Source organism: Cygnus olor, chromosome 1, assembly GCF_009769625.2.
Source record: "Cygnus olor isolate bCygOlo1 chromosome 1, bCygOlo1.pri.v2, whole genome shotgun sequence".
NCBI classification, from domain to species: domain Eukaryota; kingdom Metazoa; phylum Chordata; class Aves; order Anseriformes; family Anatidae; genus Cygnus; species Cygnus olor.
The window spans coordinates 139194844-139213849 of NC_049169.1; the positions used below are offsets into that span (position 1 = coordinate 139194844).

The following is a 19006-nucleotide window of genomic DNA, read 5'->3' on the forward strand; positions in this document are numbered from 1 at the left end:
TTCTTTCACAAGCCTCTGTATGAGAAGAAGTTTGTGTGTGGGTTGAATATCACGTATATTTGCAGTATTTCTTTTTGCATGCAGCATTTGGCTTTTTTTTTACTCATTTATTTTGCTTTTTACCAAGTTACATGAGCATAGCTGTCACATGATCAGTTTATCCTACCCGCAGTAGTGAGTTTTTAGCAAAAGCATTGTTTTCCTTTTGACTTACCATGCATCCCAATTTTGTTACTGCAGGATGTAAAATTGGATTTAACATTGCTGATAGGGTGAAACCCTATCTAGCCTATGAAGTAAGAGAAGCTGCAATATAAGTAACTTGTCTGAAGGAAAGGAAATCGGCTGAGCAGTGAAGTTAACTGATCACCTTTCCCACTCTCTTCCACTGCAGAGATATTTATTCTGGTTTATTTCTTTGCTCAAAAATGAACACATTATATCTGGATCCCAGTGAATGTGCCATTTACACATAAAGAGGCACAGTTACACCCTGTCATGGTGTAGGGGAGCCTCAGGGCAGGCTCTGGCGGCCAGGGCTCGTCCCACTGCCCCACCGGAAGCAGGCAGCCAGGGGCACCGTGGCAGCCCCATCCCTGGCACTGGGCAGCCCCAGGGGACAGGGATGGGCTGCGACTGGGCCCACAGGTCAGGGCACAGCTGGGTGGGGGCCATGTCTGGGCAGGGAGATGGGGAGTTGGAGCCCAACCCTGCTGTGGCCCCACTGTGTCAGGGGCTGGTGGCCCCAGGGTGATGCGGGGGCCTGGGCCTGGGCAGGATGGGGACGGCCAGGTCTGTAGGTACCCTTCAGGCCCAGCACACCCAGACTTCATGGGCCGCAATATTGAAAAGCATGCAAAGAATGTTTCAAGTTATGCATTTTAAAAGCGTTTGATGTCCATTATGTTCCCACTCACTTTCTCAGATGGCATTTTGCTCATACTGCCATTCTTGAACAGGATTTCCTTTAGGACTGTTTGGTGGTTCAGATAATCACAGACAAGAAGTAGGAATCTGGGCATCAGGCTTGATGCTCTAGTGCCATTGAGATTGGCTGGTTCCCAAAGTCAGCAAAATAAATAGATTGGGAGGTGAGAAAATTTTAGAAGTTTTCCTCACACCAGAGTAAATATTCCTTTTTTTAACCAAAAAGTGTAGATGGTAGCAGACATGTATTTCAGTTTTCATTCAAGGGCATGTTTTCCTTAGCCCTCTGTTCCTAAATATAGTTTTGTTTTATTTGTTAACTCTGGCGTGATTAAAAAAATATCATACAAGTTCTAAAGTGTCTTTAAAAAAGGTCTTTTGATGATTTCATAGTGACAAAAAGACTGTAGAATTTTTAGTCTGAAATATGGCTTTTACTGAAAATTGTTTTGGATGGTTTTGATGTTCAGTGATAGCAAATTAGAGTGTCATGGAGCTATGTATTTATGGTCACAGTATTTAAAAGTCATTTGTGTATGCACAGCTCTTAGTACTTCTATCACTGCTGTCCTGGTACACCTTGCAGACACTGAAGGGGTTATGTATACAGTAGAATAAGAAATAGGAAGTATTGAACAAATACAACAAGTAAGATCAACTTAAAGAACTTTGAGTTTTTTGCCAAAGAAAGTTATAACTTGATTTATTTCTGGAAAGAATGATGCAGAAGTGTGAGAAGTCCTTTGTTCTCTAAAATGAGTACCTAGTAGATCTCAATTTTTTATCCCAAATATCTCATAACAGGCAAAACATCCCATAGCTTTAAGATTTTAGGGCACTAGCTCAGTTCTCCAACTCACTGGTGGCACATCCCGTGACTGTGTAGGAGGCACACTCCATTAGTTGTCAGTTCCCATCTCTCTAAGGTCAGCTGCTTCAATCGTGGGAACTAGCTGACAGCTGATAAAGGTTGATTTTTTTCTTCCCCGTAGGCTGTTAGTAGGATTTCAATTAGTGCAATTAAATGTACCTGTTTTCTTGAGGTTCTGTCAGCTCCAAAATAAATAAATTGGTGCTGCGAGCAGCAGGTTCATGGTTTCACTGGATCTAGTGTTTTTTTTTCTTTCTGATAAGTGTTTTTGTAAGGCATATATATTTTTTAATTTATTTATTTTTATTTTTCCTTAATTAATTTCTTTTCGGGTTGTCTTTTAGCATAGCATCTAAATATCTGAAATTACTATTTATCCTCCTTTTTTAATTTTTTGTAGGAAGGCTCCACCAGATATTGAATTTTATGTTTCATCTGTCCGTTGTTAAGTAGATTTTGATTGCAATTCACCATACAATTTTGGACAGATCTTGAGGGGTGTAGCAAAAGACCATAGCTTCTTTTAGCTAGCTTTCTGCCACCAGATCAGAGGGTGTTATAACCTTGATGTGTAAAAGTGTATGCTAGTTTTCCTTTGATCAGTCCTTTGAGAACAGAAACTCCTGATTACTGTGGCATTGTAATGCCCATGATACTTTTAATCAAAGAAGGAACATTCAAGTATTGTCCCCTTACCTGTTAGGAATTAAATAGCTGGGACTAGCTTCTTCTTGTCCTGACTTATGTCCTTGGACTGATATATTTGCAGAAACTTGATGTTTGGATGAGAGAACACCCCAAAACCATGGTAGCATGAATTTGTTGTGGGCAGAGGAACATGTAAAGAGAAAAGCCAACATCCACCTTTTGACAAGTAAGCTCCCATGGCTGTGGCAGGGATGTGCCATGGGGCAGTGCCTACTGACGGCTGCCCAACTACTCCCTCTGTTCCTGCTCCAAAACTTCTTTGGCAGTGACCACCACGGCTCCCCGAAAAGCTGGGGAGCAGGCTGCTTTAGCCAGTTGCTATGTCAACCATGCTCCCTCTGCATGCAGAAAGCCTGGCGCTGGTTGGTATGGCAACCCTCCTCGGAGCACGGAGAGATGCTCAGCGGGGGACAGGCTCTTTGGTGAAGGCACCCTGGTTGCGGTGGAGATGGAAACTCTCTTGCCAAAGAGTATGAGAAGAGGGCAGGAAAGACACAGGCTATCATATGTTCATTTGGAAAAGTTTAGTTTGCAGTATCAAATGGGTTCTTGGAAGCTAAATATTTCCTTATGCCTATTTATAACTCCATGTGTTTCAGTAGAAGAGGGAAAAAAATCATGGTAATTTGCTACAAAGATACCAAGACAACATGGATGCATGGAGGATCACACTGAAATTAGTGTAATTAAGATACTTGAGCATTGCATTTTCTTAACAGAATAATATTTTAGCCACATGACAGAGAAAACATGGTGTGTTTTCAACCTGTCGTTTTGTAGGTGTCGGAGAGAAGCCTGAACGAGGATCTTATAGGTGAGATGAATCTTTAATATAACAGCAGGTTATATTATGTTAGAAATGTTGAAGTATGGTGTTTTGGTGAGGTAGGGTAAATGTGTGCTTTCGTCTCTGTGTGTGCATACATCTCCTTCACTCAGGCTGCTTGTAAACTATGTCTATCTAACACCAGTTTCAATGCAAGGTTCTGATCAGGCAGTTTTCTTGTGAAAGACTTTGCAGAACAATGGGCTTTGGTGACTTTTTTCCATTCACTGACAACTAACAAAGTAATACATAGTTTGGATGCATTGGGAAAAATCACGCTGTCAACAGGTAAAATGTAATAGATGTTTTTCTATAATGTGAAAGTTGTTGAATCTTTTAGAACATTTTGAATTTTGAGAAAAAAAATGTTTAAGTGATGATCTCAGACACCTGAGTAGTATTGCTGGTAAATTCTAACTTCTTAAGGTTAGCCTTTCTGAATATGTCTTTATTAAATGAATGTTTAAATTAACTATAACTGTGAATTAATGTGTTCATGAATCTGTTTCTCAGGTCTCTTTTGTGTGTAGTAGGGGAACAGATTTACAGCTGTGTTGTCATGCATAAGATTCATGAGTTTGGCTTTGCAACTCACTTTGGGCTTATTGGTAAGGATGCAACTCAATCATCAATGGTTCAAGAATAGCTCTTTGTACTACAGCAGGCAATTTTTGAAATTATATGAAAGGGAAAGAAAGGGACCATGTAATTATATATAGACTAAGGCACGGATTATCATACATCTTTTTATCCACTGAATAAGCATTTACTTTATTTTATATAAATATTATATAAATATATATATAAATAAATAAATATATATATATATAAAAATATATAAATATATATATATTTATTAGGTCAGAAAAAATAAATTATCCAAAAGCTGATGCTAATAGTTGCATTTGTCTGTTGGTCAAGAAAACAACAATGTGAATTTGTGTCCAAATGAAAATCTAAGACGGTAATCTGGACTTCAAGTAGATACAAGGCTGTCCTTCCAAGCAACGGAATAGTTCTTTTTTGCGCAACCTTTTCCAGTATTTCCAGTAATTTTCAATATATTTGTTTTACATGAATAATTTATTTTGATTAACTGCCATATTAATAGTATTCCATCATAATTATTAATTATAGTGTTCTACTGAGCAGTCACTCTGAAGAACCACAATGTTTTTACAGCTAATGGATAACTTTAACGTCCTCAATACATAGCAAATTAAGAATGTAAACAGTGAGAGTCAATTTTAGAGTATAATTGCTGCTTTTAATTTAATTTTGATGAACAAAGTATATATTTAAAAGAATTCTTTCCTTTTTATTGAATAGGAAAGAGAAAAAATAGAGATAGCTAACCCTGTAATAGAAAACAAATTTGTGTTTAATATTGCATTGTATTAGTATTTATAATTCATTAGTCCTATAGTTTGTCCATAAGGTGCTGTTCAGTAGTGTAATACAATGCATTCTGCCTGTTTGAACTGACTTTGTAGTTAAATTTTAGTTGCACTTCCTGCATGGCATGCTCAATCAGTGAAGAGACAAATAACATGTAGGAAACGCTGAAAAATTTATTTGAACATAGTTAGCATGTATAATATTTGTGAGTGTATAATTCCTGCTTAAGATGTTTTGAAATCATGGAAAATACACACAAAAAGGACAGATATATTATGATCTATTTAAGTTGCACTATACACCTCTTTACCGTTGCATCAAAATTCTTTCATGTATTATCTGCTATTTGAGTTTTTTCTTTTGTTTTTCCCAGAGAAAGCTGCGTTTAAAAACAACAAGCTACCTTTATTTGCGCCTCTCCTTACATTGGTGGCATTGCTGCATTGATAAAAGTCAAGGATGCTTGTCATAGTTCTTTACCCTCATAGGATGGTCCATGGTCTTTGAATACACAGAAGAAAGCTCGTGTTGCCTGTGCAGTCAAGCTTTTCCTATTTTGAGGACAGGACATTTCTCCTGTACTTCAGAAGCACTGTATTTGTCCTTCTGTCAGGGTTTCAAGCATGTTGGTTGGTTGGGTTTTTTTCATTAGTTTTGTTGTTTTTATTTTTTACCATTCTTGACCTAAAGCATCAATTACTGTGAGGAACTGGAGAGGGGGAAAGGGGACCTTGAATGTGGTATGGTATTGTATGGAAAACAAATATGATTTATGGAGGTCTTTGCAGCTGAGGAAATTGTTCACTGCTCTGTGCAACAGTTAGAATTTCCTAAAGCTGGCGGCTCTGTGTCCTCTTTGACATAATAGCACCTAATGCTGAAGCTGTAGTGGGATTAATCTCTTCTAGCTTTAGACATCTACCCTCTTGACCTCTATATCAGAGCTAGTCATCATAAGCTACCCTGGAGGAAGGTGGCCCTAAATAAACTTCGTAGGCTACTTACCTAGGGGCAAAAATCCATTTTCTCATTTTACCTAAAAGATACCTAATGCATTTTTTCGAATCCACACTGAAGCCATTTTAGCATTTTCCTCTGGAGTGCAGAAAAGGAGAAAATTTCCATTATGGGTACAAAGTCTAGCAAATTAGCTACTCAAAGAATGAATACTGACATCTTCATAGGTCGTATTTTAATAAACATAAAGCATAGTTTCCGGTAGTAACTTTGGTAGAACTACCAAAAAGATCTGACTTTCCCTGCTCATTCTATTGTTGCCTGCACTACCAAGTAGTTTCAGTGCCATTCTAGTACGTTTGATGATGCTTTTTTTGATTTGAACTTATCAGAACAAGCGTGATAGTAAATAGCCATGGTTTGTATTCATTCTTTCTATCCCATCATCTTCAGAGCAGGTCAGTTGGCAGAGCACAAATGTACAGTGATCCGTCAAGGCGTATGGAGGCATGCAGCCTTTCTTGGGCAGTCTGTTTCTGCTGTGTCTGTTGTTTGAAGTCCAGAGAGTAGGATGAGGCAGACATAGGATAGTAGACTGGCATTGCAGAAGATACTTGTTAAGCATTTTCCTTAGTAGATAGTCAGTGAAGAATTGGTATCGAACTGATATTTTGCATGTGATATTGTATGATTTTTAAACAACTAGTTGGAGTATCATTACTTTCAATGCATGAAAATGTAGTCATATACATTAGCAGATGTACAGATAGCTGTTTTTAAGTTGAGATGAAATAAGAAGTGAAGGTTAGTTGAGGAAGTGCTAATAAAATGTGTACCTCAGAGCCAGTATTTTGTTCTTCTTTCAGCCAAGATGCTGGAAGTTCTTGCAGTTTGCTGGATGTTGCTGGTTTTGTATGCAGTTTGTAAATTCCTTTCTCTGTTGTTCCCTGCCACAGTAATTTTAGTTAAATAAACAGATAAAATGACAGAAAAGTCAGAATATTGCTGCTAGTATTGTTACACATATTTTACATAGCTAGTTAATTTCTCCATTCATTAGCTGTTAGCATGTATTTTATTTCAAGCCAAAGGAAAAAGGAACTTGCCTAAAGTTCTGGGATGTTCAAATGTACTGCTTCTGTTATATTTTAGTGCTATCTGGGTCTGCTTCTTTCAATACTATACATTGCCACCCCATTTCTTTATTTCCGTCTGGGGTTGTTTTGTCTGTATATTGTGCATTTATACTTAGTGAGCTTTGGTTGGTATACTGCGCATGTGTCTACAGCTTTTATAATCCCCAGTTTCTTGACATTGACGTGCAAAGCATTATAAAAGCCAAGCACACAGCAAATTTTAAAATGTTAATAGAAACAGCCTTTAATTAAGCAGTAACAGAACTGGTGGAGGATGTTCACTCTAACGCATCAGTGTCAGAAAGCCGGTTGCATGGAACAGGAGGAGAGATGTGCTCCTCCCGATGGGAGCGAGGCAAGTGCGTATGTACCTCCCTCGCTGATGAGCAGTGACGAGGAGTCCCGCCGAAGGAAGCTTCTGAGAGAAATACTGGAGCATGTTTTCCTGAGCAGTCATGTCAGATTTGAGCTTCAAAGGATGAGTTTCCATTCAGGCAGTTCCACACGGGCTCCTTTCTCCCATCTCTGGGTCCTTTTGTTTTCAAAGGTCTCTTATTAGTTTCCTAAAACGGGAACAGCTTGCCCTTGATAACTGTAATGATTTATTTGGTAAGCAATTAAAAATGATTTCTTAAAGCTATAGCAGCTGCCTCATTAGACAGAACGAATCACTGAAAAAAAACGCAAAGGCTCTGAGTATGAAAGGCGATCTAGAGTTAAATTTGATTTCAATGAAAGGCTTTAGGGGTTGAGGGAAGCAGGGCAGGATCAGTGCCTGAAATTGGGTTGTCTCCACAAGAGGCCCATTACAAGAATGGGCCATTCCCAACAGTTGTACTTAGAAACCCTGAACATCCTTTTCCCAAATAAGCAGCAAGCCTGAGGGCTTTTGTATCTCCAGCTTGTAGAACCAGATGCAAATGCAGGTATCCTGTGGCTTGCACACCTGCTGCTAAATATTTAAATGTGTTTGGAGATCACATAAATTTCTCAGTGTTTTGTGAAGAGTTTCATGAATAGTTTTATTGTTTAAAGCACTTCTGTAATTTGAAAATCAGAGTTTTAATGGCCTGTACTTAGTCTCTTTTTTTAAAAATGTTAAATACAGCAATATTATTAGACCTGAAAGCAATGTTTTCTTTGACTTTAAACATCTATTTCCATATACAAGAAAGTATTATTTTTCAGTTGCTTACTTCTTTTATTTCATGCATAAAAATAGGCTTCCTAAAAATTGAAATGTTCTTCCAAACTTTGAAAGTTATGAGAGAAAGAAAACATAAAGGTTTTTCTTTTGAAACAGGAAATTTTGCTATTTCATATGATTTTCTTTTCAGTTTTGCTGGCACTTAACTTTGAAATGTTCCCATACAGTTTTATATATTTTTATAATAGCATGAAGCTAACAAATGAGGCATATTATCTAAGACTTCTAGAGTATTTCAATGCAGTGTTATTATGACATGACCAAGGCAAGTTAACTAATTCCAAAATGAAAGGAAGATTTTCGAAATGTATCTTTTAGGCGTCTATATTCATATTTAGGATCTCGAGTTAGCGATCACAGCTTTTCACAGGCGCTATAGAACTTTATTGACAAAATTATTAAAACCAAACATTGACATTAGTATGTGTTATATGTAGCCTGTTGATGAGAAAATCTTTATGTCACTGCAAGATGCGTTCTCATGCAGACACATGTATAAATGACATCTTAGCAGGTTATTTTTCAGATATGATTTAGAACATTGCTTTAAAATACTTCAGATGTTTTTCGGTTCCTCTATCAGTTTTGAAAGTGGGAAGGGTTACAGTATTTACCTATGCTGTTGTTTATTATTCCACAGATATCATAATTTCAGGTAAATTTCAGAAGGATTACATGAAAGAAAAGGAGAACAAAAGATACTAATAATAGTTGTATTTCTTAAGATTTTGATTTTTTTTTTTTTTTTAATTACCACCAGCAAATTAAACTAGTGGCAGAGAAAAAAGATTGTTTTTCTAGTTATGGCAAGTATGATTGACTGTTGTACTTCTATTTTTTCTCACCAGGATTACACTTTGACTATGTATTTTCAGCAGTACTGGAGAGACAAGAGACTGGCATATGCTGGCATACCTCTCAACCTCACACTTGATAATCGAGTGGCAGATCAACTCTGGGTGCCAGACACTTACTTCTTAAATGACAAGAAATCATTTGTGCATGGTGTTACTGTGAAGAATCGAATGATTCGCCTTCATCCAGATGGAACGGTGCTTTATGGCCTCAGGTCTGTACTTTCATGATGAAGATTTCATAGCCATTGTTATGTATTGTTGATATTTGTTTCCTGGTACAAGGTTATTACAAACAGTGTGCAGCATATTATGTAACCTTCCCTGCAACTCTGAAAGATGCCTGTAGAAAATAAATGACACAGTCAATGTTTCTTAATTTTGCTAGAAGCATCTTCAGTCAGGTTTTATCTGTTTATGTAGAGTCACCATATCTGGAAAGCCCAGTGGCTATAGGAAGCAGAAAGGCAAGCATTAACTGTAAACCTGAAAATTTCGTTCCAAATACAGGCAGTAAGATTGAACATGGGCACATATGTTGCCTCTTGACGTGACTTCAGTCTATAAAGAAAAAGAAAACCACAAACAGTTCTGGTTAAATGGAGTCAGCCACTGTTAGCACCATGACTCTGTGTACCTTCAGTGATTTTTTCAAACAGGGATCATCAACACTGCAATGTTTTACATTTCAAACAGAGCTGCACAGTGGCCTTGCGCTGTCCTGTGCTATACCTGTTTTAGGCTTGGCCTGTGTGTTTTTGTTTTCGATCATAGCTTCTATGGTTAGGAATGTGGAAAAATCCCTCCCTTAAGACATATAATTACACAAGCAAAAAACTGACTGGAAGACTTGGTAGTATCAAAAAGTTCCTTTGTTTGGACAGGTTATTCTGTTATTCAGGTCCAGTGATTTAAACTATCCCAGCAAAACAAGTCTTTGCCAACGTAAACTTCATTTCCATCATAGGAAGTTTCTTGTGTTTTTAATTTCAGGATAAAGAGTCCCGAGTTTAAAAATAAACGAGATCTGAAATGTGGTGCAGATGGATTAGACTTATAATATCATTATTTTATCTGCTTTTGTTTTTTATCAGCAGGTGAACTTTTAATCTGAGATGAGTATTGGTCCATCACCTCTTTAACTCCTGTTAGATATCATGTATGGGCTATAGTAGGATGAATCTTTCTAGACAAAATAAAAACTGACTCAGCCTATTAAGAAGTTTTAAGGAAACAGGATGTTCAAAAAATGTTCATAATTAATTTAAGCAAAAGGAGGCTTTCATGTTGCATACTTTGTACCCAGTATTGAACACTGCAGGTTTAGGATTCTTCCCACAAGTAGCTAAATATAAAAAAAATGATGTAAGACGTTGTTGTTTCCTGTACTCTATCTAAAGAACCATCCCCAACAGCAATGTAATAAAAAAGTGATGGAGATTAGAACTCTTGTGATCATAATAATGAATAAAAGTCTCTCTGCCATACTCTAAAAATATTTGGAATCATTCAGGTGAGAATTATCTGTCATAAAATACCATATTTGAATAAGTTATCTTCCTCTTCTGTAGAACAGAAATATCCACAAGCAGATTTCATTTCACTTGATAGTACTCACTTGGCAGGAATTTCACCAGTAGCTCTTGTATATCAACCTTCTTTCCATTCCCTTTCCTCTGAAAACGTTCAATATTCATGGTCAGATTTTGCTGTGTGTGAAGCACCTAAGTTACTTAATGAAGAATTATTGTCTGAAATTAAATTCTGGCAAAATATAGGACATTGTGATCAGGGGGAAGAAAATATCTAACCCTTATCTCTGTTATCTAAGGACTTGAGCTTTGTGTTGCTCTGCCACTAGCTTAACTTCTTGTATTGTGGTTTGGGAGCATCCTGGTGGCCTCGGTCTCAAGCTGCTGTCTGGAGACAATGATTCATCCTGTGGACTGAGACCAGAACCTGGAATTTTATGTGCCACAAAACACAAGGTTGCTGAGAATAATAGGGGAAATTTGGAGGGTTGCAACCGATTGTAGGATATCCTATATATGGAGCAAAGCAGTTCCTCAAAAACATATAAAAAAAAGTGATCCACAGGCCACACTGGCACTGTGTTCTCTTCTGAACAATGAATTTATCTTGCTTCTGAAGTACTTGACTGACCTTCAGTTATCCAAGTTTCATCTCTGTTCAGAGAAAGCAGTTTGCTACTCCAGTAAAGTCCATGACTATGGGGGAATGGAACAGTAGCTTTTTGAAGTTCAACCCATTTCTGGGGAACTTTTTTCACTGGGTATCATACTGACTTTGTCCCACCTTGTTCAGAACAATATGCAAACATAAGACTATACAACAGCTTTTTCCATAACAGGCCAAAACAGAAATAATAGCACTATAGACTGACTGGAGATCAAAAGTAGTCTTTCCCATACTTGCCATATATAGACTACTTGTTCTCAGGCAGTACAATGTTAAATGTTATAAATAGAGTGGAGGAATGTATTTATTTCATCTGGAAGGACTCAAGTAGTTATCACCCATATATAAAGCATGATTGACGTTTGCAAGGTAAAAAAGTTAATTGTGATTGGTCAGACAATGCAACTGGATTTACTTCTGTTCTTTTTTGGATGAATGTATTTCCAAATCAAGATGAAAAAAGGATCAAATTAGCCATCAGGACTGTGACCCAGTCCCATAAAAAGTATTTATACTGCCTAGACTGATTTATATTGTAAATTTTGGGGGTACAGAGAACATTCTTCTATCAGTAGAACATTCTTCTCCCAGTGTAGTGTGGATGGGGTCCCTGCACAATATATCAGTATAATTGAAGGTGATCGGTCCAGTAATAAAGCAACAGGGAAAGATAAGAGAAGCTATATCCAGAGGACAGATAACTGGAATAGGGAACTCTAATCAATTTAAAATATTTCTTTATTTATCGCTTTCATGCAAAATGTACGTGTATCTGTGCACAACTTTATCTTTCTCTGGCTTGTAATTGTTTCTCTGTCACTGCTGTGATGATGACTTCTTGAAACCTCCTTGTCCCACTGTGTCAGGCAGCATCCCATCCCATAAAAAATAAAACTGTTCTTCTTGGTAGCATGCACAAGCTTGAGCAATTAACATTTGCTTTTGGTGAACATTTGTGCAATTTAAACTTGGTTGCTTAAAAGTTCATTCAGAAGGGACCTCTGAGCATTCAACTTACTTTGCATAAATGTGGTAAATCTGTTTCTGTCTATATCTAGCTGTATCTTTTTTTGTTTGTTTGTTTATTTGTATGGTTTTTACTGGATATTCATGACATTAAAAACTTACACTTTGCTGTAGTGTAAAAAGGTACTTGAGCAAGAATGTGCAGTTTCTTGTATAGACCCAGAGCATTTCCCAGCAGGTAGATGGAGATGGGTTGACCTGAAATATTCTCCTGTTATACAATACTTGGTACCTGAAAGCTTGTGGGACTTATATAAAGGTGTTCGGAGGGTGCCTAGAGTGCACATCAGCGACAGATCATGCTATAGGTGTGTCTGGGAGGGACGAAGATCCAGAGTGTGCCTTTCTCACTGTCTACTGGTAGGAACACAAATGAGAAAATACTCTGAGTAACAGATCGTTGAGGTTTTTCCTCTCCTGACCCATCCATTGCCATTGTGCTCATACACCTGTCACTCCCTGTACAAATAAATTAGAATATTTTCTTGCAAAAGCGCCTTCAACAGTCATAGAACTTCTGTTGTCCTATGAGATAGTTGTAATGGGTATTACAACTCCCTTCCCTTGGATTTTATGTGAAGTTATCCACTTAAATAAACAGTTTGTTAAGGATAAGCATTCTTTCCTTCATTTTCTTGGAGAATCAGTTAAGGCATACATAATGAAAACAGGTGTGGTTTGTTTGTGGGTTTTTTTTAGCATGTAAGAGTTGAGGAAAAGCACCTACTTCTCTTCCCTTGAAATTCTGCCCCTGAATTTTAAACTAGTACACATAATGCATATAAAAATGCATAGTATAAAAATGCAGGTTCATCAGTAATGAAATGGTTTGCAAATTCATCATTAGTGTGTTAGATTGCCTATGCTGGAAATAAAAAAAAAAAAAAAAAAGCAAAAATATATTGTTGGGGGAAATTTTAGAATTCAATATGGCACTTGGTTACAAAATCCCTTTTAATTTACTTTTGAAAACTAGAGAAATAAACTCAACTTTAAAACAAAGCATTTTGCTGGACTTGAAACAATTTTTCAACATTTCATTTTTTTTCTCCATCTGCCACAGAACAGTAATTCACACAGCTCTAATAATTCTGACATCTGTAGCAGACTTTTATCGCTTCATATATTCTGATATAAAGTCATATTCTTTAATTTCAGCAAAGGTTTTTGTAATATTTGCATATGCAGATAGGTCGAGTCACAAAGGGACTTCTCGCGTAAGTGTAAGTCACAGTGAGTTCTGTTGAACTCAGCGTAGCTGCTGTTGTAAGCTGCTGTTCAATGTAAAAGTATGGACCAGATTCTCAATTACAATAAAGCCATTGTTCAGTGTCCTCACTTTGAAAACAACAACATCAATTGAAAAAAAATTAAAAAATAGGATTACTGGCTGTATAGTAATTCTGTACGATGTTTGTGTTTCAGAATCACAACCACTGCAGCTTGTATGATGGACTTGAGAAGATACCCACTAGATGAACAGAACTGTACTCTGGAAATAGAAAGCTGTATGTATATGAGAAGATGAATGTAAAACCTAGTTCAGATGCGGGGTGGTTTTCCTTTTGTACAACTGTAGAATATTTACACTGGAGACTGTAACCACTATATGAATCACATAATTATCACCCATTGGATTTTTTGTTTGCTTATTTGACCTTTAAAACATAAAGTGTCATCCATTTCTACATGGATGGATCTCTCCTAGGAAAACAGTTTTAGGACAGAATGAAGCTGTTATTTGTTCTAGCCTGAGTTAGCAGGGGCAGTGACTGGGTGCTTATCTTCAACACGAGAATTCATATTTTAATCAGATATTTTAATCAGTTCATATTTTAATCAGATTAAATTTAAAGAGGGTAAACACTATGATATCATCTTCTTTCAGTGTGCTTTTTTATGCACAGATGGTCTTGCCGCAGGACCCCCTGGGCTCTCAGATCAGCCCCATTTGTGGTCTGTAGTTCTGTTCCATGCAAAACCAGATTTTCTCTTCCACCTAGTCATGTTCTAGGACTGCAATATTCAAATGTATATTTCTGCTTCAAGAGTTCCTGCTCCATTTCTGCTACTGGCTGGAGATTGTGTGCTAATACTCTATATTCAGCTGGAGTCCTCCACTGCAGAAGCTAATGGAAATGGTGTGACTCACACTCTTCAGTGTGAGTGGAAAAGATCTGCCCTAACTATGTTTGTCTGTATTTATAGAATAATCCGCATTTTTCTGATGATTATTGGTGTCAATATACACTTGGTATCGGTGCTAGATATGTTGAATGTCTTAAATCATACTAATCTATGATTTTGCAGGTAGCAGTCTGCAATCCCTGAAATTGGTAATGGGTGGCAATTTCTATCTCGTAGGGGCTGTTAGTCCTAGCATGAATTTTATGGGGATGATACAAAAAAACAAACAAACAAAACAAAAGCAACAGTATTGTGTCTCAAATTCCTGTGCAGACTGTAATGGAGCAGCTCCTCAGGAGAGCTTCTAGCAGACATACAGAACAAAAATTCATACACCACTCCAGCTGTTCTTATTCTTTTCATTGCCACAAATGACAAACCATGTATGCTGGTATGACGCTCATTCCAGTCCACTGTTGTTTCTCACTTACTCTCCTGCTTTGCCTGCAGATGGCTACACGACTGACGACATAGAATTCTACTGGAGAGGAGGAGATAATGCAGTCACTGGTGTGGAAAGGATTGAGCTTCCTCAGTTCTCCATTGTGGAATACAGACTAGTGTCGAAGAATGTTGTCTTTGCCACAGGCAAGTAATACCGTTTGCCTAGTTGGTGTTTAATTTCTTTCTGTATGATAATTATTGCTTTTTAAATCATTATTATGTATAGTCTTTGTCCTGTGTTGTGTGCATGGCTAAAGAAAGACTTGGTAAAGCCCAGAGGCAGGAGTCCATGAAACAGTGTTTCTTGTTTTATTTTTCGTGTGTGTGTGTGTGTCATACTTAACCATACACCTAAATATGTGTGATCTAAATAAATATGAAGTCATTCATGTCTGAATCATCAGTTTAACTGATGTAGCCTACAGGGTTATTGATCATACAAAAGTATGTTATGGCAAACTAGGTCAAAAAGGCACAGTTTTTTTGAGCACCTCCCTACAGCTTTTCTGTACGTCTTTTGTTTTGTTCTTGTACAGTGAATGTGATGCCATTTATATCTTGATTTTCACTGATGGGTATATGGTAGTGTATATATAACCAGTGCTATTGTGATCATTAAGATGCTAAAATTAAATCTCTAGTTATAAGAGTTAGAGGTTTTTAAGCCCCTAACTCTTATAACTTAGATGTTAAAAGAGTTACTGGTAACTCATAGCATTGGATGTCTTCGGGTGACAAAGTGCATTACTGATTTAGATGTTTAATGTTAGCCCAGCCTAGGAAAATATTGCTATGTGTGACAAGTCCAAAGCAACACAGAAAGCCCTCAGCAAGTGTGGGGCGACTATTGGGACCTCCAGATTTTCAGTCCTCTTCAGACCACGGAGGTGTTCTGTTCTGTCTGTCCCAGCGCACTCGAGCAAATGAAGCACAGCTCTATCATGTTTGTAAGCATCACTTCACCCACTCTATGGACACAGCATCTGTTTCAAAGTACACAGAAACACGAGTTATATTTCAGAACAAAATGTAAATATTGCTGGGATTGAAATTAATATGAGGGGTTTTGCCAACTGCTGCTGTTTTTGTGTGTCACTGTGAAATGGGAGTTTTGTTTTTTTAGAGAGAAACAGATACTCTAATCCTATATCCCTCCATTCTGCAGCCAGTGTCACCTTTGGCAGCCGTGGTTTATCTGCCCCTACACAGGACTGGATATGCTTTTGTAGAATGACTCTTCTGGCCAACAATGACAATACAGAGAACTTTGTATTTGGGAAGTCCAAAGCCACCACCTTTTACTTCAGTGTGAAATATTTCCATAAAGACGTGATTTAGTAATTTGGAGATTGAAGAGGTTTGTTAAATTCAGGAAATCCAAAGAGCTGTGAGACAAATATGATAGAGAATGAAAACTAGGGGTAGAAATGTGTATAAATGACCGAATATTCAGAATCATAACAGTTCTTTCCAATAAGTTTGTGGAAGGAATAAAAAAAACATGCTTCAGGGTTTAAGACAGCTTGATATTAGGGAGCAGGATGAGACAGTTGTGGAGAACAGATTATGCCATGTTTTTTGTACTGTTTTCAGAAGCATATAACTTTTGTCACCAATAAAGACACAGTACTGCATCTACTATTGTTTTGGTTTAGGACATGATGAAAATGCTTCATTAATTATGAACTTTCCTGATAAATATTTCCATTGAAAGAAATCAGCACATTTGTTTCTCAGAAACTCATGCCTAATTATGATGCCAACTCTGAAACTTTCCAGTGAATCTGACAGATAAAGTCAGCACACTTTTTTTCAAATTCCTTCTCAAGACCTATATTCCTTATGTTCCTGATAATTAGAGCCGGTTTGTACATTTTTGTGGAAAATAAGTCAGGCATGGGTTTTTTGTCTTTGAGGTTATTAAAGCCTCATGAGAAGACACTAGATTCTTTCCGTGCAATATCTCAGTATCAATATCTCAATCTCAATATTTCTGAGATTTCAGTGCTAGTGTGATTTGATAGTGTAAAACTAAACAAGGACTTTAGAGTCGTGCCCTAAACAGCTTTTGGAGTAGTTATTTCTCCTATTCTCCATGAAGGAACAGTGCCATCTAACCCTGTGTAATTTAGGCAAATGGAATAATCAGTTCCCATAGTTACTACTAAGAAGCAAGAGTAAGCATGAGAAAAACCCCATAGATAATGACATAAACCTGTGAGGGGCTGCAAGAATACTGAAGGAACTGCAAGCATGTTGAAGTATGTCATTTGAGTTAAAAATAAACTTATCAAACTGGCAAAATAGGTCTGGAAAAAAAAAGTCAGCATAGACAATTGCACAGTACAACTGTTCAAGTAGTTATTCCTATCCAAATTCAGTCTGGGGAATACCTGGTTAGACCAGAGTTCTGTGCATAGAAATCTAGGGATTACTGTTGGTCTCAGACTGCACATGAGCCCATAACATCTTTTTTTGGGGAAAAAAACCCAACATCCTCCAAGGAATTGGACTTAGGTTGATAAGGTCTGAGTTGACTATTTGTGGTCAAGGGTAGGATTCTTCAAGAAAACTGGGAAGCAACAGAAGCCTAGGCAAAATTAGTAAGAATAACTGGAAGTCTAGAAAATGTAATCCATGACATTAAAAGAGATCTAGATATGCTTGTGTAGAGTGAAAAAGAGAGTACTTAATAAGAATTAAGTAAGTCTAAGACAAGGAGTAACATGTTCTCTTAAGGAGTAACCTGGTCTCTTTATCCATGATTAAAAGAAGAAAAAGTAGTATATAAATTGCTGTGAAGAAGAAAAATTTGGTTTGACTATCCTAAGCTGAATGCTATAGAGGCTACAATAAGACGTCTCAAATGGCATTAGACACTTCTGTACAGGCAATTGAATCGCATCCTTAGAATCAACTCGCTATAAGTCTAGCTCTCCATGGTTTATACTGAGAGTTTATGCACTATATGTGTGTAATTATCTACATGAAAATGCCTGAAATGTAATGCCTAACTTGTGAGCTGAATCTGTGTCCTAAATATTTGTTATTCAGGAATGCTAAGAAACTGAACAGGAATGAGGATATATAACACACCTCCTAAAAGCTTCAAGATGCATAGCAGTCAGAGACAGATTAACGACTTGTTGATAGGAGGAACGTAGTCTTAAAAGATTTGAAAATTAATTATTTGGCAAATTCTGAAAGATCAATCTGTAAAGTACATTTCCAATTAGCTGAAGAACCTTCCCAGAAGAACAGATTAAAATAAGAATTCTGTAACTGACCAACTGTCTTATCTTGGTTCATACTTGCATAAAACAGCAAGAGACTAATTTACCCTTGGAGCAAGATATTTCAGCTTGCTAGCATTTAATGAAATTGAAACAGAAACAAGTAATTTCTTTTTACCAAGTGCTCAAACGTATGAAGGAGGAATATTTTGATCTCAGTTATTGATTATTTGTTTTCATGTCTTCATTTTCAATACTGTTGCTAGATTTAAATACTCCAGGCCAAATTATGTCATTCCTCTACTCTTCAAATTAGCCCATGGACATCAACATGTTATATGAGATGGGAGAAAAGGTAACAAAGCTGGTCCCTGAGCAGCAACACTGTTCTTTAAGCGAAAAACAAATTTTGATGGAATGTTAGCAGCTACAATTTCCTGGTAATTAATCTCTAAATGCACTTAGCTTTAATTGACAAATCATTATAAAAGCATAATCAGGCAAGTAACAGTGTAATTGTTGAGTTCACCAAGAATTCTATTTTTATTAAATAAATTACACGAGATGGTTCCTTCTTACATAAATAAAGATCAGGGCTTACAATTTTTGTTCCATGCAGGTTAGGACCCATACTGTTCCCAGAGTTTTAGTCTTCCAGATGAGGAGGGTAGCTTCACAGTAATGTTTTTTCTTTCAATTCTTTTTTTTTAACCCACAGATTCCTGTGGATTGTTTGCTGGAAGTAAGATAAGATAGCAGGGATTCCAGGCTGGAGGGAGGGGCAATAGGTCATCCGTGAAAGCATAAAATAATACAGGTGAAAGTTACATAAACTTCCTTAGTCTCAGGGAGAGCTACATAAAGGAGAACCCTGTTATCTGAAAATGAGGCTACCAGTTCATGTTTCAATTTCAGCTTGAACTATACAAAGACCAAATTATTCTGAAATTTCCTGAGATCCAGACATTCCAGTAAATTTTGAGCTTGGAAAATAACCACAAAAAGGATGATGTTCTATATTTACTTTGATGAA

The 19006-nt window shown here is 37.1% G+C and overlaps 1 protein-coding gene across 7 annotated transcripts in view; it reads left to right on the top strand.

Annotated features, from left to right (window-relative positions):
* GABRB3 (gamma-aminobutyric acid type A receptor subunit beta3) overlaps positions 1-19006 on the top strand; it is a 115308-nt gene that overhangs the window by 72873 nt on the left and 23429 nt on the right. For 3 of the 7 annotated variants that reach the window (XM_040535690.1, XM_040535682.1, XM_040535737.1), the window contains 3 exons: positions 8879-9099; positions 13535-13617; positions 14747-14884. In XM_040535690.1, coding sequence (XP_040391624.1) covers positions 8879-9099; positions 13535-13617; positions 14747-14884 — 442 coding nt within the window. Of the gene's footprint in view, positions 1-1706; positions 1854-2135; positions 2673-2775; positions 3189-3286; positions 3321-7600; positions 7750-8878; positions 9100-13534; positions 13618-14746; positions 14885-19006 lie in introns of those variants that run through there. The other 4 variants (XM_040535718.1, XM_040535708.1, XM_040535727.1 and 1 more) reach the window with 4 other exon arrangements.